A 26,445-nucleotide genomic window follows, 5' to 3' on the forward strand; every position below is an offset into this window, starting at 1 on the left:
AGTAGGAGGATTTGATGCACTTTCACATGGAGTGGGTTTGTTTCCATTCCAGACAGGACTCATGAGGGTTTTGACTTCAGCACCCCTGTATAATCCATCTTGGGGGCATGTAACATGACAGAATATTACTTTTTTGCACCTTTTGATAACTCCTCTCTTTAGTCCTGTTCAGACCATAATTCTACCTGACCAAGGGCGGTTTTTGGTGGTGACTGAACGTTATCCCACAGCTCAAAGCAGAAACAGGTTAAGATCATATAATTTGCTATTTCCTCCAAGTTGCCCTGTGATTAAAAAAAAAAATAATAAAAAATGGTTTAGCACATGTCATATATTTAGAATAAAGCAAAGCTGAAGTTGCTTGTGCTTCATATTTTCACACCATGAACACTGGAAAGACATCTGTCAATCACTCCTGTCCTTACAGATAGTCTTTGCTTTAATAAGGCCACAAAAAGTAACAAAACAAAGAAACAAAAACCTCCACCACACCCCACAGAGATAGCAGAAATCTATTTTCTCTTTATGTTTCACAGAGCCCTCAGTGCTGTATTTTTATTTTTCCTTTAGTTTCTTTTAATTTCTGAATTTCCTTCTGTTTTCCATGCTGACTGTCTTGTCAGTTGCCTGTCATTTTTCCTGTGGTACACAACATTCTGAAATCTCAGTGACATCCCAAGAATTTGTCAAAGCTTGCTTTTCTTCTTGGTGTATTCTTATTCTTCACTGTTATAGAGCAGCTTCTGTCAGTATTGTGTTTCTTTGGTGAAATCACATCAGAAATTTAGGCATAATCAAGTTAAGGCAAGATAACTAAGTGTTCTCAATCTTCCGCTTCTCCTCTGCCCCACTCCATTATCCTTGCTCAGCTCCTCTCTGGGCTTTCACCTGAAAGTGATGGGAGATAACCTTGAGATCTTATGATTTATTTACTTCTCCATAATCCAGGGAGGCTGTTGACCCCATCACAGTGCTGACTGCAGTCTCTTTGGCTGTATCTGTAGCATGGGCAGATGTTTGATGGCATTTTAGAGTCTTGGTCCACGTGTTCACTGCATCTGCATCCTGATGCATAGTGTTCCTCCGGGCACATTGGAAGGAAACCCAGACACACAAGCCAGAGGTGACCTGGTTTATTCTCTACTGGGTAACTCAAATAAAATAAGTAGGGTACCTCAGTGAGGAATGCATCTGCTCCACAAGCAGGATGTGGCCAGCACATGCACTGTGGATGCAGGATTGTAAAACACTGTGGAGTAAACACAGCCAAAACCATGGAATCCTACACCATATCCATTGGAGCACTTCTTGGAGCTTGTGTTACAGGCTCAGTCATACCTGACTACAGCTATTGTAGTTATGAATATTATGAATATTATTAATATTATTAATAGTATTATACATCTCTAATGCACCATTACTACTAGTTTTGTGCACTCAGGAACTGATCAGGCAGCTAGCCTGAATCCTAGTTCTACCCTATCTTATCACTGAGTCCTCAGGAAGTGGTGAAGATCCCCTATCTATAACTTTGGTTTATTTTTTTTTAATATATGCTTTAATCTGTGGGCATATGTTAACTATTTTAGGAATGAAGCTAAATAATAGATGTTTATTTGATTATTAATTATGTACAATTATTTATCAAGTCTTACTGAAGAATTCTGGCTTAAGCTTTGAACAGATTAGAAATGATAAATTGACAAAACTCCTTTCCTATGTGAAAACTATCACTGAAACCAAAGCCTTGCATTTAGAACTGCTGAGATTATGGGTGTAAATACTAATGACAAGCCACAAATAACTAATATTAACACTTACTATTTCTGAATCCTTGATATGTGCTTGCCAAGAATCAGGGAGTTGATAGGGTGTGAGAAATGTTTGGAAGGGCTTTTGGAAATCATCTAGTACAGCCTTTTGCTGGAAGCAGGATTATCTGCACGCTGGATGGAGTCAGCTGTGACTTGTCAAACCAAGTCCTGAAATCCTGCCTGACCTCCTGGGTAACCCATTCTAGTGCTGCCCTGAATTCCCAGCACAGAGGTTTTTTTCCTAACATTGAAGCTACAGTTTTGACTCCTGTCTCTTGTTTTATCTTCTGCCATGACCAAGAAGCCTTTGACTCAGGTTTTGTGATTCACCTTCAGGCAACTGAAGGTTGCTGTTAGATTCCTTCTCTTCACAAGAGCAAACAAGCCCAACTCCTTCAACCTTTTTGTAGTTCATGCAAACAGTCACCTTTTAGGTCATCTGAAAGAAAAAGCAAGACAAAACATGTTAAGAAACTGAATTTTCTTCCTTTTGTAAGGAAGAAATATAGAGGCTGTGTGATATTAGTTAATTTTGGGGGTTGTACTTAAAGTAAATTTTGCAAAGGGAGGGGGTTGATAATGTAGGAATCAATGATTTTAGTGTATTATCTGAATGTGGTAAATATTAGCATTATAGATATATATAAAATTTATAAACCTAAATTCTGTAGGATAAGAATTAATGTTTAGTTACATCAGTTGTCAGTCACAGGTGAGGAGATCTTTAACTGCATAGAGCCAGACTGGATGCGATGAAGCCATTGTCAGTGGGGGAGGAAGAAAGGCAGTTTACTGCTGGCTGAACTGCCACGAGTAGACTCAAGAGTATCTGGGGCTAAGTGGTTCTCTTAAATGCTGTCTCGATTTGATCTTAGATTTTTCAAAGATACTTAGTGAGATTTTCAGCTCCACTTAGATGTACAGGGAAGATTTCCACTAGATGTTGTATAGTATAGAACTGGCCCATTCTTGTCGTGGTTTGACTCATTCAAGGATGTTAAGTCACAGTACCCTGTGGTTACTGATGGGCCTTAAACTAGATCCTCTAAAAGCTATTATGCACCAATGTGAAGGTTGCCTTTACTTTTTGGGGCTGTTCCAAGGCATAATCATTGATGATGATATAAAGATTGATCTCCACATAATAGTCCAGTGTGACATTTCCCCAATCTGTGTGGGGTAGGTGAAGGCTGCTGTATTGCTGCTGTGTTCTGTGCCCATGCTTTCCCTCTCCTCATTATGTCACAGCCAGCATCTATAAGCTCAGACTGTTGAGATTTCAGATGGCAAATATTTTTGTTGTTCTGTTTTGATTCAGTATGGACCCAAATATTTTCCCACTGCTGCTTTTTTTATACACCCACGAGCTGTGATATGTACAGAACTCAACTTGTTCCTGCCAGTCATCTCTCCGCTTTTTCACCTTTCCTTACTGGAGTGGCTGGATCATGTTGTTAAATAGCTTAGGTGAAATTAGATAGTAGGTGTAGATTCTGCTGCTCTGCAAGTTAGCTATGAAGTTAACTAATGTTTTATTTACAGAAGTATGAGTGCTGTGCATTTAAGAGACTTCCAAATGCAATATTGTGAGGAAATGGGCTTGATGCGATGTAAATGATTTTTCTCTCTGATAAATAGGTATGAAGATGCTGCCTTTTTTTAATTATTTCGTGTTTTTTTGAAACCCAGGGGGTTTCGGGTGACACAATTGAATATGCAAAACAATCTTTCCAAGGCTTAAATCTATCACCAATCTTATCAGTTAGCCCTTGGCAAACCGCAGGCTAAAATCCTGTTATGTGTCCTCATTCCCACATCAAAATGATGAACTATGTTGCAAAATGATGGCTATTGTTGCTTTGGTTTGGGTTTTTTTGTGAAGATTCTGAAACTTTCTGTCACATGTCATTATTGTTCTCTAAGGAGATGGATGTTTAGCAGCATATTTAACCTTTTGTACTTCCTCTTATGAGGCAGAAATAAAATAATAGAAATAAAATAATTTGGAAAAATACAGTGTAATTTGATTGCAGACAAACTCAGAAGCATCTGAGAAGAAGCTCAAGAATACAAAGTTAACATAATCTGTAAATATACATACATATTTTGCAATAAGACATTGCAGTATGCTGTTAACCCCTTCGTTGAAGCTGAGAGATCTAGTGAAGGCAAATGAGGATGACACTAAGATTCTCAGTAGTTATTGCACAAAACATCGCTTTTATATGAGCTGTCTTGTGTGCGAACGCTACAGGGATGCCCCTGGATAGGGAACAGCCAAGGGAAAAGGGAAATGTCAGTGCTTAAAAACTTCATCTTAATACTATTTTTATGATTGGGGGAAGGGGGAAGATTTTAGACCTGTGTTTTTGAATTCATATTTCAGATTGCAAATGTTTTGAACTGCCCTACTATGAGAATGTTCCTAAAGAAGAATTAAATTTGAAAAATGGTTTGAAAGTTATTTGCTTGTAGTGTCTTTAAACTGCAAAAGCATCATTGTTTTCCTATGTTAATTGGTGTTCAAAGGATTACATGCGAACAACAATATAGACAGTAAACGTTCTTACTGGATTGCTCTAAAGCTTATGAATTGCCAGACATCATGCAAGTAGTCATTACCTATGTTGTGAATAAAACCCAGAAGTCTTGGAATAGCAGCTATTTAGATTAACTACTATAGCATTTTTTCCAGTGAGACTCTGCAGACATAATCTCTTGTTTCTCTAAGTGATAAACTGTGTTTATGTGCATATACATAAACATATGAACTTAATTTAGAGCATACAAGGCATTTTTATTTAACATTAAGAAAGCCCCTTTTGCCAACAGTCTTGTCATTATCTGTGATAACGTAGAACATCAGTCACATCACACAGCTGTAGCTGAACATCCACTGATCACAGTGCATAGTGACCTTTTGGTTTGCTCATTAAGCTTAAGTTAGTAGACCTTTCAGCCTGTTGCAAATTTGTTTTTAAGGCCACCTGCTGTACTGTTTCTGTTTAAACTCTTGAATCATTACCTATTTTAAGGTTCTACTGTGCCCTGAAGGTACGGTGACATTTACTAATCCTTCCTACTGGACTTGCCAGACATTATGGCTGTCTCACGCTGTGCTGGACTGGAAGTGCATAAGGCTTGTTGTTGAACTGTAACAAACCAAAAACAATAAATCAAATTGCAGTTAGCACTTTTGACTCTCTTTTTACTGTTCATGCATCTGTGTCTTTCAAAGAGCATTTGAATGCATTCTTGTCAACAGTTTTAAAAACGCATATAAAAACTCTTTGCATACTTTGGAGTTTCTGTTTCTCATTTTTTCCCCTTCTGTATTATAGATATCATTTTCAGCCCTTTGCAAGCATGCTGGTTTATGAAATAATAATTTGCCTTTAACTGCAGTCAGTAGCACGCTTGGAATCTAAGTGGTAAAATTTGCATACTTTATAAAAAAATATCTCTATAACAAATTCTGTATTAAAGCTTTTGAGAGTTTTTCATGTACAGTTTGCTTCTCTGTTACTGCTGAGTAGCATATTCCAAAATCACAGATGTAAACTTCATAGAAGTAAAAGATTTTTCAAAGTTCCCATCCTCATGAAAAATAGTCTGTAGAGATGCCCTTCTCTGCCCAGAGCCTGGCTAGCTTGCAGGTCAAATTGTTGAGCTGAAATGCAGTCTCTATTTTATTTACTACTGGTTTTCTTGCCATTTTCTGATTAAATATTGGGATGGAAAATTGGAGACATTTGCTAATTGATTTCTTTCCAGTCATTATAAACAGTTGATGAAGTAGTTCCATTCATTATAAACAGTTGATGAAGTACTTTAAAAGCCCCATGTCATTTATTCTCTGAGTGTACATCGATTCCTTGAGTATCTAGTGCAGGAGAAGTACTTCGACATCAACAAGAATTATCATCAGTGTTCAGCTAAGTCTCCATTCTGTTTTGTACAAAGTGCTGTGTAGAACATCTAGTTAAAGAAAATATGAACAAAAAAGGTATCATGTCCTTTGATCAAAAGTTGAATTCAACAAAACAGGCTTTGCATTGTGTGCTCTGAAATGTGATTCACTCTGCTTCTGGTGGACAATGGATAAGCTCTTTGTGATTTCATTGCTTTGGCTTTAAAAGTAAGCAGGATTAATTGGCTTTAGAAGTCTTTGGCTTTAGGAGTTACAAGAAAATACAGGGAAGAGGTGGGTGGTAGTTACAAGGTCACGGTGCCTAGTGAATCACAAGTAGGTGTAAACTGTTAACACACTGACTTGGTTATTTGTGAAGATGAAACTAGTTCAAGCGTAAAAAAATATTCCCTGAGATGAAGTTGCAGGAGCTTGTAGTTAAAACCATTTACATACAGCAAAACATAATTCTAAAGGACATTGCCAGCTTCGGGCAAAAAATATCTGATGGGTTAATGTTATTTTAGTGGCATTAAGGATGTATTTTCCTAATCATTTCACCTGGCAGCAAAATGCAAGTTCCTGCTTTCTCCAACCCCAGACAGAGGCTCCAAACTTCCTTTTCTTCCACCTAAATTCCTAATTCCTTTGTTTGTGTGGTAAAGCTAATTTTAGTGTGGGACAGTAAACTACATTTCTGAAAGGGAAAATAGGTGGATAGAAAAGTAGTGTTTGTTTTGTGGCACGAAGCATTCTTTTCAAGTCTCTCCATGTGACAGTGAAAAAGTTGACCTGACAACCCTCATCCTTATTAGCAAATCAAGTCCTCTGTGTTCAGAAGATGCTTAAGGGCAAGGTTTGTCCCTGAATGACTTGCTTGCTTTTCTGCACTCTCAGCAGTGACCTGTTCTGAGCCTCTTCTGCTACCTTATCCACAGCCAAGCCACCCTTGCCCTGTCCTTCCTTTCTGTCACTTCAGTCTGGAGAAGGGTAAAGAGCAGAATTTAAATTCCACAATCTTCTTGAGCATCTTTATGTAAGGTGTCATTACTGCTTCCCTTCCAGCCCAGGAGAATGTGAGTGTGTTTCTTCAAGCTTTACATTCACACACATTGCATGTGCTGAACAGGAGGATAGGCTTAGTCCCACTGCATCAGGATAGAGACTCAGTGACTGTTTCCTTTTTTCCGAGATATGGAGTGACATGGGGAATGGTGTGATGCTTACCTAATGCTGTGGTAACAATTTTGCCAATCAAAATTGCTAGAGGAACAGCTGTATAGCCATGTTTTGAAAATACTGAAAGCACAATCAGGTAAAAATGAGGCTGATTCATCCACAACTTCAAGCAAAACCAGGTGCATGAGTAGAGTGGGCTCAGTGGGGAGAGGAAGTTGATGGAGGACTCCAAAAGATTTGAAGAGTCTATGTAATAGTTATGTCTTGTGTTCTGTGGTGAAAAAGGCTGAGAATGGGAGAGGAGGTTGAAATTAACAGGAAGAGGAATTAAGCTTGCCTTGTCATTCTTACTAAGGAATTAAGGGAAAATAGTTGAGATACTTTTGTTTTTCCTTCTGTCTTCATCACTGTTGGAACCAAGAGAGTTCAGTCATGGGAAATCATGTTCTCCGGTAATGTAATCAGGTGGGGGAACATAGAACCAGTCCTTGTATGTTGTGCTTCAGATTCTTGCCAAAAGCATCTAGTGACTGTTTATTAGCTAAACAAAATGGTGAGACACAGGATTCCTTGTGGCTGTATTTGTTTCCTAGAATTTGTCGTTTCTGGCCTGTGCAAGAGTTGGGAAAGTACAGGTGATTTTTCTGTTCCCGCTCAGAATAGATCTGCTCAGTAGTTCTCAGTTCCCATGTTCATAGTTGTATATACAGCTCATCTTCAACTGTCAGTGCAGAAGCTGGAGTGTGGTGTCAGTGTTATCTTAAAGAGAAATTTTACATAGTGCAAGTTTAGCATGTCAGGGAAGAATAACTGATAGATAATGTCTTAAGGAAATTAATAACTGACAAAAGAGGTCAGAGAACACAAGAGGATTGTGAGCAATTGATACGAAGTAATTTAACTTTCAGAAACAATGGAGTAACCAAGTGAGACTTAAAAGCATAGAACAGGAGTTCCGGCTTCTCAGTGGAGCTGGAATTCTTCAGGGAACAGGAGGGCAGGGAAGGCAGGCTGCAGGGCACAAGTCAGCCAACAGGTAGGTGTCTATAAACAGCAGTCCTGTATTACCTTAATTAAGATGAGGAAACTAGATAAACTTGGTTAACTCCAAAAGGGCAGAGAGGAATCTGTTTATACAGCATCTCCAGGAGAAAAGACTACAGACTGTTGCCAGAAGTGTTTTGGATGAGTATGTTATTTAAAAGAAAAAGGTCATGCCTGAAGTTATGAAGGAAGCACTAATTTTCTGTTATAGTCAGCACGTTACTATCATCTTGCTCTGATAGCATTCATGTGCATAAAAATGTTTTTATTCATATTCTGAATGTTAGCATTCGTATTTGGATGTAGTTATTTTGGAATCAAAAGGACAGTTAAAAATTCATGGGAAAATGCTTCTTGTTTAACTCATTCATCTATTACCTAGCTCTGGACTCTGGTGGAAGTTAATTTGAACTCAAGGTGCTTAAAAGACAGCATATAAATATTTAACAAAAGATTCTTAAGAATGTTTAGGCAATATTAAGGTTGTATCCAGTACTCGAGAAAGCCAATGGCAGTAACTGTTAACCTTGGCACTTCTTGCACTGGAGCTCCTTTTACGGTAAGTAATTTCATCAGAGTTTATAGCTTCAGTATTAAGAGGTTGAAAGATGCCAGTTTTCTGGTTTTGACATTTGCCCAGAGAGTGCAGCACTTGTGGGTTGTCATAAGGTTACAGTCCTGTCGTACACATCTGTTAACTGGTGGCTTTGAGAGCATTTTTGTTAGGAATAGTGGGATGAAGAAGTCTCTGTCAGAAGAGCTTCACTTCTTTTTAATTCTAGAGCTTTTATTTTCTTTTAAAATAAAGCTGTTATTTAAAACTTCTGGAATTTGCACTGAGAGCTTGCTACATATTTTTGTTGCTCATAGAATGTGTTCTTTAGTGTCTACCAAGCCAGACGTGGTCTTGCTTTTAATACAGATGATAACATTTTTTAAGGCCCTCTTCATAATGCTTAACAGAGGGTATCAGCACTGTCACGGCTCATTGCATAGTAAAGGAAGGGTTTGTAGTTATGCATCTGGGAAAGGTAGAAAAGCTTGCCCTCAAAAAGAAGTTATCATGTGTATATACATATATAAATGTGGACACAGCACTTGTGTCCACATTTATGTAATTGCATATTTTTTTCTAAACAGAGATTCATTTAGGTAGTCACACTCAAATGGAAATAATACTTTGGTGTGTGGTCTTAAAAAGCCCTAGAGTTTTTAAACCTCTTTCTAGAAAGCAGACAATAATAGCATACCTAAACTTCCTTCTCCCCTTATTTAGCCTTTACAAAAGGGCTGTTAAGGCAGTCCTAAATACTCACAGGTTCTTAGGATCCACCTGAAGAAGGGATGTGTGTACTATAATTTCTTGTTACCCCTGCCCCTCTTCTTTTGAGGTCCTTGCTATTACATCAGAAGGAGCTGCATTGGTGGGGAAGGGATGCCATGATAGATTTTCAAGCAAAATAGATCAGGATTATAGACTCATCAGGTGTTCATTTTGCTGTTCCACTAATCTGAGAGAGTGGCTACTGAAACAGCACAGGTGACACTCCCGAGGTTCAAGTATTAATAAATAGAAGCTGTTTTGAGCTCTTTAATACAAACTTGTTACCCTCTCACAGCATTAACTGCTTCTGTATTTCAGTTCTTTATATGAACACAAACAGTCAAATTCTTCTTTATGCAAGCACTGAGGTCTCACGTTGAATCATAATGGAGTTGTCTGTGCTCAGTCAAGAAAGAAATTAGACTCCTAAGTTCCTAAAAGCTGTTATATCTTACCTCACAGTCTGCCATGTATAGTCTCAATTACTTTCTTGTATGATTTTTTTTTACTAAGCAGAAGTTTCATATTCACATAACCCACATATGCCTTTGTTGCATGTAATTTATAATAAAAGTCACATACAGTATTTAGTTATTTTCATTTGGGGTGCATAGAGAAGTAACAGGTAGCAATGAGATCCTCTTGCCAGACTGAGGCAGGAGCTTTTCTTTATTATGTGACAAAGGGCACAGAAAAATGCAGCCTATGCCAGCTGGTCAGACAGGAGTCATGTAGTTTTAGGTTTTCTCATAGCATATTCAGTTCTGTTTAAATATTGCAAAATGCTGAATTGTAAATGCTAACCTAGCTATGAATAAAAAATGCTGATATTTTATTTAATCCAAAAATAATTATGGATAGTCTGCCTTTATTGTATTATTTAAAATATTTAACTTTACATGTAGACTATAAGTTATTGCAGAGTTATTTTTGCACATATATATATATATATATAAAGAGAATTTGTTTCTGAGACATAAAAAATACAGGAGACCAACTTTTGCAGGTTACAAGAGAAATTGCTTGTGACTAGAGCTGTCATTGTCTGGGTGCGAAGAAAAACTGTCCTAGCCAGTTTACATGCAACAGCAGGAAATAGTTGCTTTTCAGGAGTGTCATCCAACTCCTGTTCCAAAAGACATTCCTTTACAGAAAAAAAGAACTTTCTCTTTTTCCCTTGTCTTTGTGTTCATTACTTGGATGTTCTATGCAAAGAATAAAACATCTGTGCATGGGAGATGTAACTTCCAGCATTTAAGCTACTAATGGATAAAAGTGGGCAGTGGAAGTGGGGTGATTCTACCGAGGCAAACGTGTTCTTATGCCACTCTTTAATAAAATATTGTAAGGACTAGCTAGAAAGCTTCCCCTTTGACTTTCATCTGTCAGGTTTTGATTGTAACTGTGTAAAGGAATTGCTATTGACTTCTATCAGGCAGTTTTGGAGAGGAGGTGAAAAGCCTTCTCTCTTGACTTTCTGTATGTTTTGTCAAATCGAATACTTGCAGTTGAAGTGCGAAGTGAAGGCTGATGTCAAAAAATGCCTTCAGCACAAGCTGGTGCTGGTTTCTCACGACTTTCTTCTTTCTTAAAAGTATCAGATTAGATTGTAAAATGATGGCAATCTGGCTGGACATAAAGATGTTTATTGCAGGCTCAGCAGCCATTACGTATCATTAGTGAGAGGAGGCAAGGGACAAGGGGACCACTTTGGTGTCAGTTTGATTCTTTTTAAGGACAAATGTATTCAGATGGGAAGATACTAACTTTATAGCTGCGTGTATACTTGAAGTTCAGAACCTATTACTGTCCTTATTTCTTTGTCCTGCTTGTAACCTTACAGTCAACTCCCCTTCAAAGCAAATACGAATTGTGAGAGCACTGGTATTAATAGGAGAGCTGGGAGTAGGACATTTTGGAGGCCATTTTAAATTACATTATTTATCAACAGTATGATTTATCATCATCAGACCAAATCTGTTCAGAATGTGAATACATATTTTTTGCACTGTTGTACACTTATTTCCATAACAGTAAAATAGCAGACGCAATTAAGATAGGAAGACACATCTTTTACATCAGCAGATCTGTCCTCTCTGACATGCAACAGTTTTCCTTAGAGGATCTAATTTTACTTTTGAACAAGTGCTAGAAGTGTGCGTAGTTGTGGAAGGAGACACGTTCTCTGTGTTTCGAGGTTTGTTGTTTTCGACCTAGTTTAGTCTCTGAAATTTGTTTCACCCTTCTGATTCATAAGGTATACCTTTTCACTGTGCATGAGATACCATAAAGGTTACGAATTAGAAGCTCAGGGGAAAATATCTGAATAAATGTAATTTATTGAAGTAGACTTTTTCCCCTTTGTTACTGTTATTTAGACCCGACCTTCTTCCAGGATTTGACACGTCACATCACATATCTTGTCCTGTCTTTTTGGTGTTATTTTATGAAGTACTTTCAGTCATCTCACTTGGTTTAAAACAAATCATTCATGTCCTAAATGTTTCATTAGTCAGAATAATTAAGTTGATCAGGTCTGGGAGCATTGGAAGGAAAATAATAGGGTCACTGAAGCATTCAGGCTCTAATGGGAACCTAAGTTCATTCAGATATCAAATCTAATAATTGTTTTACACCTATATACACACTCCCAGTGAGCCAGTTCACATTAAAGGTTTATTGGTACACTTTCAATACTCTGTTTCAAGGGAATTTTACTACCGTTTTTAACAGACCAAGTTGTTCTGACTTCATCAACTTTGTTGGGTTTCTGTATTGGTTGTACTTTAGTCAATTACTCCCCTTTTCCACTGGAAAATATTTTAGTGTGAGAATTTCTTACTAGAGGTATGATATGAGTAATGTATTGCAAATCACATTGAATAGCAAGCAGAAAAACACGAAGGCTGTCGACTGAGTTTCACTGCTTTGAAACAATGTATTAGCAGAATTAAAATTTACTATATGTAATTTAACAGCATTCAAAGTCTGAAGCTGAGTTTATACACGATTGTGTGCATAGCACAGCATAAGGATTGTAGGGATACTCAGAGCCATGATTGCTGCTTGAAAAGGGCAATTTTGTAAAGATGAGGTAAAAATCAGTATTACTGTGTGAGATTGTATGGGAAATGAAGCAATAATTATAACTTCTCAGTTTAACTGAAGTCTGTGACAAATTTCCATGAATGCCAGTGGTACAGGCTGACACAAAAATACAAGTAAAGTTTATCATGAAAAAGAATAAAACAGTACTGAGTAGGAAAATGACAGCTATTCATAGCAGGTTTCAGTGAATGCCAGGCTCAGATGCTGGTCACAGGGCTGCTTGTCACTAGAGAGGATTTGAACTGATGCAGTCGTTCCTTTTCATCTTCTTTTTGTTTTCTCACCTTTGTAAGTTTAGTTCTCAGCTGAGAATCCAAAGTGAAAAAGAAATGGAAAATGGCTGTATATGTGCCTGCACTGTACTGACATGAAGGCCTATTTTCCTCTGTAATTTTAAAGGCCAATTATCCTTGGAGGAAAGGAGAAAAATAGATTGATTTGTCTTGTAACCCCTGAGGCAGGCATGTGTTGTCTCAAACTAAGGCTTTTCCATTGCAGCTCTTGTGAAAGAGCTTTCAATGCATATCCCAAGTGGTCATATTAAGAAAGAAAGCAAAGTCAAATTAAAATATTAAACAGATCATTTAAAGGTTCAAGGAATCTTGGCTTATTGCACTAATTCTTTTTTGCTTTTTAAATCTTTAAGGCCTGGAGTAAGCCATAGTAAAATTTATTTTAAACAGATTACTTGAAAATAGGGTTTACAAACCTGTTTTTGTTCTATAAATACTTAACTTTGTTAGGTTCTCTTCAGTTCTGAATAGGACAAGTATTTATTTGCTTAATGGAATTGTGATACAGATGGTCAACATCCTCGATTTTGGTTGCAAAAGTGTTCCTTTTATTGTGTTCCCATACTGTATTGACTGTGGTCACAGCTGGATTGTGCTGTTAGTAAATGTCATCACACAAGTCATTTAACATTAAAACTTCTCACAGTGTTCATTTTTAAGGCATTTTTATGTATAACACATCAAACACAAACTGTTTTTCTCTGCATTTTCATACAACTCTAGGGCTACGATTAACAGTGCCCAGCAAGCTAGGTGTGAGTGACAGCAGTAAGATTAGACACGTCCCTCTCTTCTAACCTGAGTGTCAGGACTTAAATCCTTTAGCTGTCTGTATTTTAAACCACATTCTGTACTACAGTGCTTCTGGCTATTAACAACTCTGATTTAGCAAGTTAAAAAAGAATCCAAACACCCATATTTGTTTTCAATAAAAAAAATGTGCATGTAGGCTGGTCTGGAAAACTTCTTAAAATAAAGGTGCTGTGTGTTTGCCGTGGTTTAAACCCAACCACAAACAGAAGCACAGACTGGTTTGGGTTGGAAGGGACCTTAAATCTCATCCAGTCACAACCACCGTCGACTAGACCAAGTTGCTACAAGCCCCATCCGACCTCGCCTAAATGACAAATCTAAACAATTAACACTTTTGAATCAAGTATTTTTTAAGAGAACAGGTATCTACATGCAAATCTGTCTTGCCTTAGTGCATTCTGCATTATGATGATAATTTTGGCACTCCTGACTTGTGCAAATAACTCAGGAGAGGTGTTTCTGCTTTTTTTCTGAGGAGGAGCCATGCAATCTTGAGAGATGGCCTCTTAAGTCTGTTGCAGTTCTTCTATCCTAAAAATCTCTTCAACAGCCACACAGACTCATTGGGGTTTTCTTTCTTACTCATTTCTTCTAAAACCTTTTCTTACTCTTCAACACCTTTTCTTACTTATCAATATATTGATAAACATCCTGCCTACAGGTTAACAATATAGTTTTTTAATTATTATAAGGTCAACACATGATGCCTTTATAATTCATGTGTTTCAGCCATTTACATGTGCTCTCCAGTTCTGAGGGCTTTAAATAGCAAACTAAACCTACTGTTTCTTTGGTGTAAGGGTGGGCTCCTTTTTCTCCATTGTATTAACATATACAGTGTATATGCTGAGGTTAGCACTCGGCTTTCACATGGAGGTCTGGGGTTGCACCTGAACCAAACCAGTCTTTATAGAATTTGACCTCACAGCAACAGGGTTTGCTTGAAACCGAAATGTTTTCTTTGGAATTGATGCTAAAATGATCAGTTTAGCTGTTGTTTAAGTTTGATTGTCAAGCATTAGAGATTCTGTTTGGGGAGGCAGAGCTGAGACCAGGGATGTTATATCACTTGGTCTTCTTGATCTTTTCTCATTTTTGGTTACAAAAGTATTAAATCTGAATGAATGCGAACTGACCCCATGTGTTGGTTATAAAGGGTCTAGTTCTGATATTGCCAGGCGTGTGTAGGGTGACTGTTGAGCTTGAAATAAGTGCTTAAAAAACTAAAAGATTAAAAGAAAACATATTAACTGTACAGTTTCCTTAACCTAGTTAGAAAACTATTTTATTTGATTGTTTCATTTATTTGCAATAAAAATCTTCTGGAAAGTGCTGTCTGTTGCAGAAAGTCCTTTCTGAGGTATTATTTTGGCAGTATGTCTCCCATAACTGATTTTTACCTCATTGCTTTTTTTTTTCTATATAGGCCACCCATTTTGAAAGATCAATTTGAAATCAAATCTCACAGAGATGGACTGAAACTTAACAGAATTGAGGTTAGGAGAGCTATTTTCTCTCAAAGTGCTGTTGCGCACAAAGACTTTGTTCTAGACACCAACAACGGTTTTGAAGCTCTTAATTTCCTTGACTAGCTTATTTCTCAGTTGGTATTCTCTAATAGTGTCATTGGTACAGGCCAGGCACTTGAGAGAACAGTGTTCAGCTGTGGCTGTTAAGGGTGTGTTGGAGATAGATGGGCTTCCCTGCTGGTTTACACTATATCAATTGTGCTTCTGTCTTATGTTCCATCAATTCCATTTTCCAAATAGATTTACCTTTCATTGTTGGTAATCCAAGCTGATAAAGGTGCATGCAGTCAATAAACAAAGATAATAAAGTTAATTCTTGTTATGGCTTGCTCTTGAAAGCAATTGATAATACACTGTTACCTCAAATGACATTGTAACTTGGCTTCAGTTTTACCTATGCAGAGATGGCTCCAAAAGAAAACTAGAGGCTACCCAAGCTGCAGTGATTTAAATATATTCTAGCTTGTCCCAGTTTTGATCAATGACAGGATATAGAAAATAGTTACATCTGTCAGAAAAAAAAAGTGTCACTTGTAAAATGCAAGTCAGATTTCCACCTTTGTCCAAAGAAGTGTCAGTGCCATCACAGACGCACTGTTTGTTCCTTGGAATTATCAGCTATTGTGACAGTTTATCCATTTAAAATATTCTTAAGTGACCAGCTTATGCATTTTTTGTATAGTCATTCTGTACTTACAGGAAATTATCTTTTCCATGTTATGTTTGTGGTGCTTGCTGAAATACCTGGAACTGCGTGAGCTTTTTTCCCTTGGGTTGCTTGTGAAAACAAGATGTGTTTCAGTAGGATTTCATAGTGAACAAAATTTTCCATGAATGAATAAATAAATGTTTGATGGAAATGCTTCTATTGCTTCCCGAAGGCATGGGCAGTACAAATTCCCTTACAGCATGCATTTCTGAGTGTCTTGCATAGTCAAAATTGTTTCCGAAAGATGAAATGTTAAATATTCATTGTCAAATGTTCTACCTTCTTCATATGGTCATTTTAAAGTCAACTCAAGCTGGTACCTTCTTTCCCTGAGCTTTAAACACCTTTCATTATTTTCAGCTGTGGGAGGGTTAATTCTTTCACCTTGGGGACATCAGTCAGGAAGGAGAAAAAGGGTAAAAAAGGAAAAAGAACCAAGATGTGGTGACTGTGCAAGTTAATGGTGTGAGTTCTTTAAATACATTAGCATTTCAGAGTTCTTACTGCAGTCATGCCTTCCAGCTTGTGCTTCAGCACAAGGGTTGCTAGCTGAGCACCCTGTGCTGTATACTGCCCCTCTTCCAGTTTAACATTAACATAATCAAATTAGTCTGTTATTTATTTGATTAACATAGTGCTTATTAACTAAGACATCCTTTAAAATACATGTTGTTCAGGTATAGGGGTCCTGCAACCACTGTCTTTGAAGAATGCAGAATAGTTCTGGTAATAGCCTTTTCTCTTACAACATTTAGGTGCTTTGCTTTCTGCATATAGATTAATGTTTCAACCTTTTGCTTTAAAAAAGGGGCAAAAAGTAATTATCTGCATCAGTCTTGTTTGGCTATTGGGTTTGTGAGGGTTTGTGTGATTCTGGGAGTTTGTTATTGCTGGTTTTCTAATGCTAGCCAAGGGGTGCTGCAGTTATTTACATAGGGAGGAACTTATGTACTCTGCTGATGAGCACTCTAGGAAAGACTGCAAGGAGCTAAGAATTCAAAATCAGTCCAGTGATTGACTTGACTGCAGTAATTAAGGCACAAAGAAACACTTTCCATGCTTTAACTGGCTGGAAAAATCCTGGGGAATTATTCACCTAGGGTACCAAGCCCAAGGTAACAGTTTATAATACATTTATAATTTTAAATATAAGCCATGTCAGAGAGATAACTTTTTTTGTGGTAGTTACAGAATAATCCAGATTCCAATCGAGCCCCTTCGAGGGATGGTTTTGTAGACTCTTGTCTTTTCCTATTATCTGATATCTCAGTGTCATGACCAGTCAGTTCGATTGCACAACATCTGTATCGTTACCAGCATTGCTTGCTCATATAAAGTAAGGTTTATAATTAGGAGAGCACAAAGTTAATACCTAGAGGAGAGGATAAGAGGAAAGCAAAATGGAAAAGTCACTTAATGTTAGTGTTGAAGTTCTGCCAAATACCATTAATTTTTCCGGTAGTATAACTTTAACGTGATAACAAGCTACGGAGTTAATAAAACTGTTGCAGCTATTGAGACTTCTCTTTTGATAACAGAACTTATAGAGGAGCGTTAAGGAAAGGAAAAATACATTTTACAGAGCATAGTTTTTGCAAACTATTTTCCTCTCCCCTACCAGTGTGGTTTTAGTTAATTGTAATTTCTAATGCTTAATACATACGAAGTATAAGGGAGAAGGTCTTAAGGGTGAAGTTGGCAAATTCCATACAATTAAAGTACGTTGTCTGAAAATAATTGTTTAGATTTTTTTGCTTGCTTCATGGCATATATTTATTGTACTTATACACTAACTTTATTGGTAGGTTTGCTTTTTTCTTACATCAGTAGATTCATGTTACGTGGTGAATGATGTGTATGTATCAAAAGCATCTTTACAAATATCTTGCATGTTTTAGATATCACTTATTCCCATCTTGGTACTATGTTGAGTACAAAAACACTTGAGCAAGTAATTGTTATAACAAAGTCCATATATTTCTTTCAATGTAGGTGTAAAGTTTGCATGGTCAAGATTATATTCCAGTATTAGATATGCTAAAAAGGAAGTATCATAGCTCTTAATGCTATATTTACTTCATTTGAATTTGATCCAGGAAGCTAAAAGATGAAGATTATTTTATAAAATAAAAATATGCTTTTTCCTGGTTTAAGCCTTCCTCTCTACCTTCTACTGCAACAAGAAAAGGTCTGTTGCTTGACTGAGAGATCACCTTAAGTTCACGTATAATTTTTGAGATAGACTGTAATGTCTGTAAAAAGTGCATTGTGGATGTTTCCTACATTCCCTAGTTCTAAAAGAGATGGACTTCTGACATTAAAGAAACAAAGTTTTCAACTCGTATATGGGTTACCCAGAAAATGTGACTGATACATGCAGAACCTGTTACCATGTTTTCTAGTAATTTTTACATGCTTCTGAAGTGTAGATGTGAGACTTCTGGCAATGATTTAGGGCTTAATTTTACATACTGTTAGCTTCCTGCTACTGCGTTTTATTTTCCCTCCCTTCCTCTGCAATACAAGTGAATAGTTTTACCATGTATTGATGTTACATGTAGTTTTATGCTAGAATAGTCACAGTCATGTTTATAAGCCAGTCTTATTTTGTGTTCTATTCAGCATGGTCTGTAACATAAATAGAAGTAAATACAGCTGTTGGAGATAACTGAGCGCGTATGTTGAAAGCATTATAAATGTCATGATTCTAATAGCTTGTCCTAGAGTCACAGAAATACCAGCCCAAGCCCAAGCCCAAGCCAAGAATCATCTTGTGATTCTAAGATTAAACCCTTTGTTTTCACCTAATGAATATATTTATACATATGTTTATAAATGCACAAGTACAGTTTACATCTAGTGAAGGAGTCTATATGCATCTCTATATATATGTACACATCCTAATGTTCCGTTTTTTAACCAGGTGTAAATCTGCACACACGCACAAGGTGGCTTGCAGATCCACCACTGAATAAAATAGGTCTCTTTATAAAGAAGAAGAAATACTTTAGTTTTACCTCCAAAATTTTCAGATACATTAAAGCTTTCACACTGATAGTATATAAATCTAATCCTCACATTTTTTGTAATGAGCTGAAAATGTTATCAAAGTGTAATTTGTATCCTACCTGCTTTTCCTTTAGTAAGAGTCACCATGAAGCACTGTAAGCTTTGCAAAGAAATTTCTTGCAGCCGGTGACATAGACTCTCACTGATAATAACGGAATCTTTGTTACCTCAGTTTCCTTGATTGGAAGAACCTGTGATTCTTCCCAGTCTCTCTTGAATCTTTTAGATTTTAGATAGAAAATATAAACACTTGCATTTAAAAACTGGAAATAATTTAAAAGAATAGATCAGTTCTCATAATTGGGAAAATAGTTTGTTCATCATCAGCTGAAGAAATGATAATGCTTCTAGCTTTCACAGTTTTGTGTTTAAGTCCCAGCTCCATTGTGCAATTACAGGTGGAACTGAACCGTCATTTGCAGAAAACGCCTCTGCCATGATGGAATAAACCAACCAAACCCAAAACAGAAAGGACAAAAATCTAAAAATAACCACATATGAAGAAATCAGCAGGTTTTAGTCTCTCTTAGTCTGTTTTTAACCTGTACAGTGAACAATCTTGAAATTAAAGCAAGAAATAGTCCATTGGTGAAGGTGCTTCTCTCCAGTGAGAGCAAGTACCACGAGACGCTTGCTTCACTGTCATAGAGGACCTGCAGCACAGCTGAGTTAATAATTTTGCTTTTTGGGTTTTAGACAGCATTTCTGTCCTTTAATTTCCAGTGCCTACTGACACTGCAACCAGGGTAGAGATTTATTCCCATGCAAAACAGATTGACTTAGGGTAATTTGAATACTGTATGCATGGATAGATTCATTAAGAAAAGGAGGCAAGGCAGAACTATAAAAAGAACTAATAATCTTGCTAAAGGAGCCGTTAATTCCCTATAGCATTGGAGACACTCATTGAACAGAGAAAAGGAAGGTTGGTTTTGCAGAGTCCATGCAGTCTCCACAGTCATCCTCTGTTCTTTGTCCGGGAATAGATCGCAGAGATTACTTCCTTTGTCTTTTCCAGAACCTTCTTTAATGTGCTTGGACCACTTTTGGCTTTGTTAGCTTAGAACAGAATCATAGACTGGTTGATGCTGGAAGGGACTTGTGGATGTCACCTTGCTCAAGCAGGGTCACCTTGGTCCACTTGTTCATGATTCTGTCTAGATAGGTTTTGAGTATCTCTAAGGGAGACTCCACAATCTTCTCAGGTAACCCATTCCAGTGCTCAGTCACCTTCACAATAAAAAAGTGGTTCCCGATACTCGGGAGTAACCTCCTCTGTTCCAGTTCGTGCCAGTTGCCTCTGGTCCTCCAGCTGGACACTGCTGCAAAGAGCCTGGCTCCAGCCCCTTTCACCTCAAGGTATTTACATACATTAGTGAGATCCCACACTGGTCTTTGCTCCAACCTTTCCTGGGGCTCTGTGACAGAGACATTCCATTACTAGCTTTTTCCAAGAATGTACTTCTACCCATCAGACGTGTTGGGATCTCATGCTTTATGCCTGAACCTTCAGCCTCAACCCAAGCTTAGAGCTTCCCCACAGAGAACCAGGAGCGCATGCTGTTCCAGTCTGTGCACGTTGGGAACACAGCTAAATCAGCTCATTTGGGAACCAGCTGAGAAAACCTGCCTGCCTGCAGTTTGTCTGTCAGACTCTGCTTCTGAAGTGACTGTTGGTTTAGAATATTCCAATCCTATGGAGGAGTTCCAGACATATATTGTGAAACCCTGAAGCTGCAGCAACGTAGATACCGTACTCATGCAAAGAGCATCAATATGAATATGATATGAGAGAATAAAAAGGTAAAAAGCAGTCATCCCCCCCCAAAAGTAAAGAAAATTCATGTGGCAGGACCACATTATTCAAAAGATCAAAACCTCCAGAAGACGAAGTGGGGGTTAGTTTTCTGCCCCTTTGTGTGTGTGTTCATCGCTTTAAAGTTTTATTTTAAAGGCATTTAGGCCTGTGGCTGGTACTTCACGATTGTTTTCCTGTGATAGAGACATTTATTATTCATTGCAATAATTACTGTGTAATATTTTATACTTAAAGTTGTTCACATTGCACAATCAGGAAATGCTTAGGAAGTGGCTGATTTAACTGTTCTATTTTTAACTGCGTACCAAATGATGTTGGTGTTAGCACTTCTGTACTTGTAGGCTTTTCACCACCACACTGGTCAGTACATTCTCATGAAACTTAATGTATTTTTCCAGAGCTTCTGAGCATAATTGTTTATAAAATAAGATTTTTACCCAGAATTTGAGTTATTGTGTGCTGTTTCCAAGGGGACATTTCAGGATTCTCCTGATGCTTTTATCACCCAGCTTCTCTGATCGAGAAAGTAATTTCTTACTGATTGCAGAACTCTTGAACTCAGTCTGGCAGCTGCAGTGTCGAACTTCTCTGATCCAGTCTCCTACTTATTTATTTACATATCATTTGAAATGATTTTCAGGGCTGTTTGAAAACCTCTTGACATTGCATTATCCATATTGCAAATCTTACGGTGTTTTCTTTTTTCCTCTCTTTGTATTGCAGATAACAGACGAGTGACTTTGGAAAGGTCTCGTTCTCGCCACAATGGAACAATTGCAGCCGTATGATTCTTCTGATGCCAAAGAATTAGTGAATTGTTTTATTTACAGTTAAATGGATATACTTTGAAAAGAGTTTATCATACAAATTGGCAATGATCATAAAGGAATACTGGTATTGAGTACATGAGAAGATGTATAAATATTATGTATTTTAAAAGCTATTGCTAAATAATCCACATACTGTATCTTATCACCCCAACTACCAAGATCTGTAAACAGTGTTAAGCAGTAGGATATATTTCTTATTTTCTTATGTTCTCTCTTGTTTTTTGTTTTTTGGGTTTTTTTTTTTTAACAATCCCTGGTGTTTTTTGTTCTTTAAAGATGGCAACTTCCATGAACAGAGTTGGGGATTTTTAGGTTATGTTTTATATGGGTAAGAAAATACGGATTTGTTGGAAGAATACAGCTGTGGATTCCATTTGCAGTTCTGATTTGGACATGAAAGGATAAAATAATAAAATTGAATGTTAATAAATTCAGAGATGAGCTGGTCTACATTATCACAATGTGTTTTGTAACCATAAAAAGCAATGCATAGCCCCAGTCAGGTTGCTGAAAACCTTATCTCAGTGTAAAGCCTGGTGGATTCAGCTATTTTGGCTGCACATAGGATATACCACATATCTACACGTTTGGTGAGATGATGATGTATAGTTACTTATCACTGCTAAATGAATTTAAATGAAACAGAGCATAGGATTTTACCAAAATTGAATGGTATCAAGGGCCGGATGTTTTTAACTGTATCTAAGGAGGGATTTTTCTAATAATGCACTTATATATTCTTTATAAAGATATTTGGGGGAAAATAATGATTGTCCTATTTTAATGATGCTAAAAAGACCTTTGTGTAGGATTTTAGAGATGAGCTACATTATGAAGTTATTCAGAACTGCCTCTGAGTTTTTCCTCTGTTTCTCAGGTAAAAAATGTAGCGGGATCTCTACTGATGGATTTTAATGCTGAGGGTTTAGCAGCTAAGAACAGATTTTCTACCTGGAGCACTCTATAGCAGTGATCAATGATTGCAGCAGTCTGGTTTTTTGAGAAGCTCCTCCCATCCTACTTTGTATACAGGCCCCTTGCACTGCAGTACCTCAGGTGAGCAGTCAGTTCAGTAGCTGACACTGTGTATGTTCTGCCACTCAATGAGAAACTATAGTTCCCTTTCCTCCCCAGACTCTAGTTGAATGTACAATGTGTTTGATGGGCAGGGCAGTCTTCACCATCCTTTTTACTAAAGGTTCGTTGCATATCTGGATGGGATGGAGGATTGTAACTGGGGGTTCCAGTGGAACTACTCCTGTTGCTCAGCTATGATATTTAAAGAAAAATAGGATCCTGTGTAGCAGATGGCACTTGTTCTCAAGTTATTATTGCTTTTCACTGATGTTTATTGCCTGATGTTATGAGGAACTTTTTTTTTTTTTTAATGTTATATAAAGCATATTTGGAAGGTAAGGTGTCCCGTTGTTTTCTGTGCACAAACTGCTAGCTCTAGAGGAGCATTTGATCCTGGGGCAGTGTAACTTTGCACTACTGCTTGAGCCAAGCATCTTTGTACAGTAGTCTTTTTGCTTCTGTGGTAAGATACTCCTAAGACTATCTGACTAGTGTGGGATAAATTCTCACAGTTTCAAACTACACTGGTCAATCTCCAATTATTGTAAGAAAAGATTCAGCTCCTTTTCAATCTAGTATTGAAAGAATTTTTACTGTATTCAAAGGAAACAGGGGCTTTGCCCAATTGTCTTCAAAGGAAATGGGCTTTGCCCATTGCTGTATCTCTAAACATAGGAATATGACTGAAGCCTAGTGAAATGTGTGCTGTCAACTACTACTCTTCCTAAACTCTTTGGGGTTTTTTGTGGTTTTACTAACAAACTGAAGAGTTTTATGGTACTTCAGGAAAAACAAAATACATGCAGCAGGATTCTGTCTCCCTGTTCATCAGTAACAGATACAAAGAATTATATCCTGTTTTTTCTAAGGTCAACATCAACCTCGTGTTGAAGCATAACTTCCTAAAATGGAACTACTACATTTACAGTTATAAAAATGTGGTTAATGTACAAAGCCAGTTTAAAAGGATTAGGTTCATAATGTCTATATAAATTTGTGCTACAATCAACAGTGTATTAGAATTCAGATTTCAAAATGAGCGTTTTGCTGGGATTTACAAGTATTGGTATAATCTTTATATGTGCAAACTCAAAAGCTCACAACAGAATCTTTATACTGTAGCAGTAATTATTAGTGCACAAATCTTTCATTTCCATGGGTGGTTATTTTTTTCCTTTAAGCTCTGTGAAAGCTGACTACAGATTTTAAAGAACCAAATCTTAGGGAAAAAAAAAAAAAGGCAAATCCAAAATAACATCATCTGATGCTTCTATTTTACTACTATTTTTTTCGTATTTGAAACATTTATATAATTTAATGGACATATCTGTTAGAACAAAAGTGTCTTTCAAAGGAAAACTAGTTTAGAAGATAATTTATGTAAATATAGGGTGCTCGTATTTATGAAGTCTAAAATATTTTCTGAAATTGATGCTGGTCACTTTGTCTTTTGATAGTTTTTCAGTCTATATTAAATTGCAGATATTTTTAATGTTTTTATTCTTGCTCTAATTTTCAGAGGTGTCACATGTTTATCTAGAAGTGTAGAAGAGTAGCACCTTTTTCAGAAATGCACTTGCCTTATTTTCTAATTTTAAAGAAAATGAACTATATCAGTTAAATTATATTTGTATTCAAAGTAATCCCAGAAAGAAAATCGCTGGAGGGTTCATACATAAATTTCTCACTGATTATGTTTCTCTATATGTCCCCTGAGACATGGCGTTAACAATATACCAGCACATCTGTTTGCATTCACATTTTACCAGGTACAAGTACTGAAGAGACTTTTTTTGTTCTGATGTTACACTGTTTACATTTCTTAGTTTATTTAAGAGGAAGATACCTTTGCAATGAATTGAACTAAATTTGCAGTTGGTGTGGGAATGAAATGTTTAAATCATATACAAATATACATCTCTGTTGCTTAACTACTGGCTGTACAGATCAGAAATGTAAAGACACTAGGCATTTTCCGCTCAAGTTTCCTGTGGTTTGCTGAGGAAAAAGTGCAAGACAGTTTGTCATGTATGTTTGTTTGTGATTCGACAAATCTCCTTTCCTGGCACTTAAATGATGCTTGGTTTAAGTGTTAATCATATTATGAACTGATGCTAAAGCCAAAAGAAAATTAGTGCCTCGGAGGGCATTGACAAACAGCTTCAGGAAGTATTCCCAGAAATACTATTATTATTAATTTGTTCTGCTTTTAGACAACCATGGTCAATATGAAGAATGTTATCTAAAATTATCTGCTCTTTCTGGAAAATTGAGATACAAATACAAGAATTCCCATAGTTCCCTTCTGTAATATGCAAATAGTTATAAATATCTGTATATTTTTGCATTTTTGTGTGTGGTATATGTACTACCTCAGACAAATGCTGTAAAAACATGTAATGTTTTCATGGTTTCTAGCCAAACCACAATTCATCAGTGACCTACTTTAAATTCATCCCACAGTATACAAATGGTTTGCAAAACTGAGATTCTGGCTGAGTTTTAGGTTTGGCTCTGGAAATCCTCCTATAGCTTTCATTAAGAAAACTTTGCAATGCTCAGCTTTTGCATCCCCCAGGCAAATACTGCTTTGGTGGGTGAATTTAGTACTTCCTACATTGAGAATGATATAGCTAGTAAATATTTAAAGCCGGTAATAGTTCTGTGGGAGCAAACTTACCTATATATGTAAATTGCTTCTTATCCATTAAACAAAGGCTTGGCTGAATTATACTTTAATGTTTGCCTTCAAATTGCTGAGAGGCCAGGCGCAACAAACGCTAAGTGATGAAGCAGTGTGAAGCCCACCTCTCATGTGCCATACTGTATCTGCAAGTTATTCAGTTTTAAATAGGTATTGTAAGAAACCTCGACATCTCTTCCTCTGCAGTACGTACACACATGCACACGCATGCACACAAGATGTAAATAAATTAACAAAAGTCAAAGCAGATAAAGCCAAATCCCTCAGCTTCAGGTGTCTCTGTTTCAGATCACATATTGCTTTTGTGCACAAGAGAAGGAGTTGTGTAAGCCTGTGAATTCTGCAGTCCTGCAAGTTGTCACTCAGCACTCACTGATATCGTTAGAAGGATGTTAAAGGAGAAGGATTTGGTTTTGTAGTGCTTCTTTTAGCACTGTTTGAGGTGATACATATGCCACAGAATGTGAACAATAATCTACTGCAGTTTAGTTGGTCTGCTGTCATGCAGCATTTGGTTTCCCTTTTGGAAGTCTCATGACTCCTGATGCCAACAAAAAAAAAAAAATAGAAAAAGAAAAAAAAAAAGGTGACAAAACTCATGCATTTCTATTTTTTAAACAGCTCTGTGTTTGTATGTAATGTTTAAAATAGGAATTTGATGAAATCACAGCCTGGCCATTGTTAATTCATGTATTCTGAAAACTGTAATAAAGATCTCCATAACATGATTTTGCTAGGTGCGCCAATGTTTTGCTTGTTTATAGTGATTATTACCTATTGAGTCCCATCACTTCCAAATCTCGTTTTGTTATATGAAACTCTCACACTGAAATTACTTTCCATTTTAGCTTGCTGACTTTTTATGGATCTCTGGGTTTTTTTTCCCTGAGGTGTCAAGTACATTTGACTTGAATATGGGGAAAAAGGTACCTTTTTCCGATGGGAGGAGGACTTTAAATCCAAAATCATCCCAAAAGTGTATAATTAAAAACAAAAATGCATTAAATCATGGTGATACCATATTATTTTTAAAAAAAATAACAATAAAAGGGAATCACTAAAGAAATTCCATGGGTCCATATTTATTTTAAATGGCTGGATTCCAGTACAAGCTTTTTAAGACAGACCCGTAGTCAGTCAGACAGTTGCTGGTGGTGTTGTCCAAATTACTTAATTCACTTGGTCACAATAGAATAGAATAGAAACTTGACAGAATTTACCTT

General features: G+C 36.9%; 1 protein-coding gene across 4 annotated transcripts in view; it reads left to right on the plus strand.

Moving 5' to 3' along the window:
• The window catches only part of DIAPH2 (diaphanous related formin 2), a 234,385-nt gene extending 208,435 nt beyond the window's left edge, over nucleotides 1-25,950 (plus strand). For all 4 annotated transcript variants that reach the window (XM_065690008.1, XM_065690010.1, XM_065690011.1 and 1 more), the window contains one exon: nucleotides 21,335-25,950. In XM_065690008.1, coding sequence (XP_065546080.1) covers nucleotides 21,335-21,349 — 15 coding nt within the window. In that variant the 3' untranslated portion in view covers nucleotides 21,350-25,950. The remainder of the gene's footprint in view (nucleotides 1-21,334) is intronic.
• The last annotated feature ends 495 nt before the right edge of the window (nucleotides 25,951-26,445 follow it).

Source organism: Lathamus discolor, chromosome 9 (assembly GCF_037157495.1).
Source record: "Lathamus discolor isolate bLatDis1 chromosome 9, bLatDis1.hap1, whole genome shotgun sequence".
In the NCBI taxonomy this organism is placed as follows: Eukaryota; Metazoa; Chordata; class Aves; order Psittaciformes; family Psittacidae; genus Lathamus; species Lathamus discolor.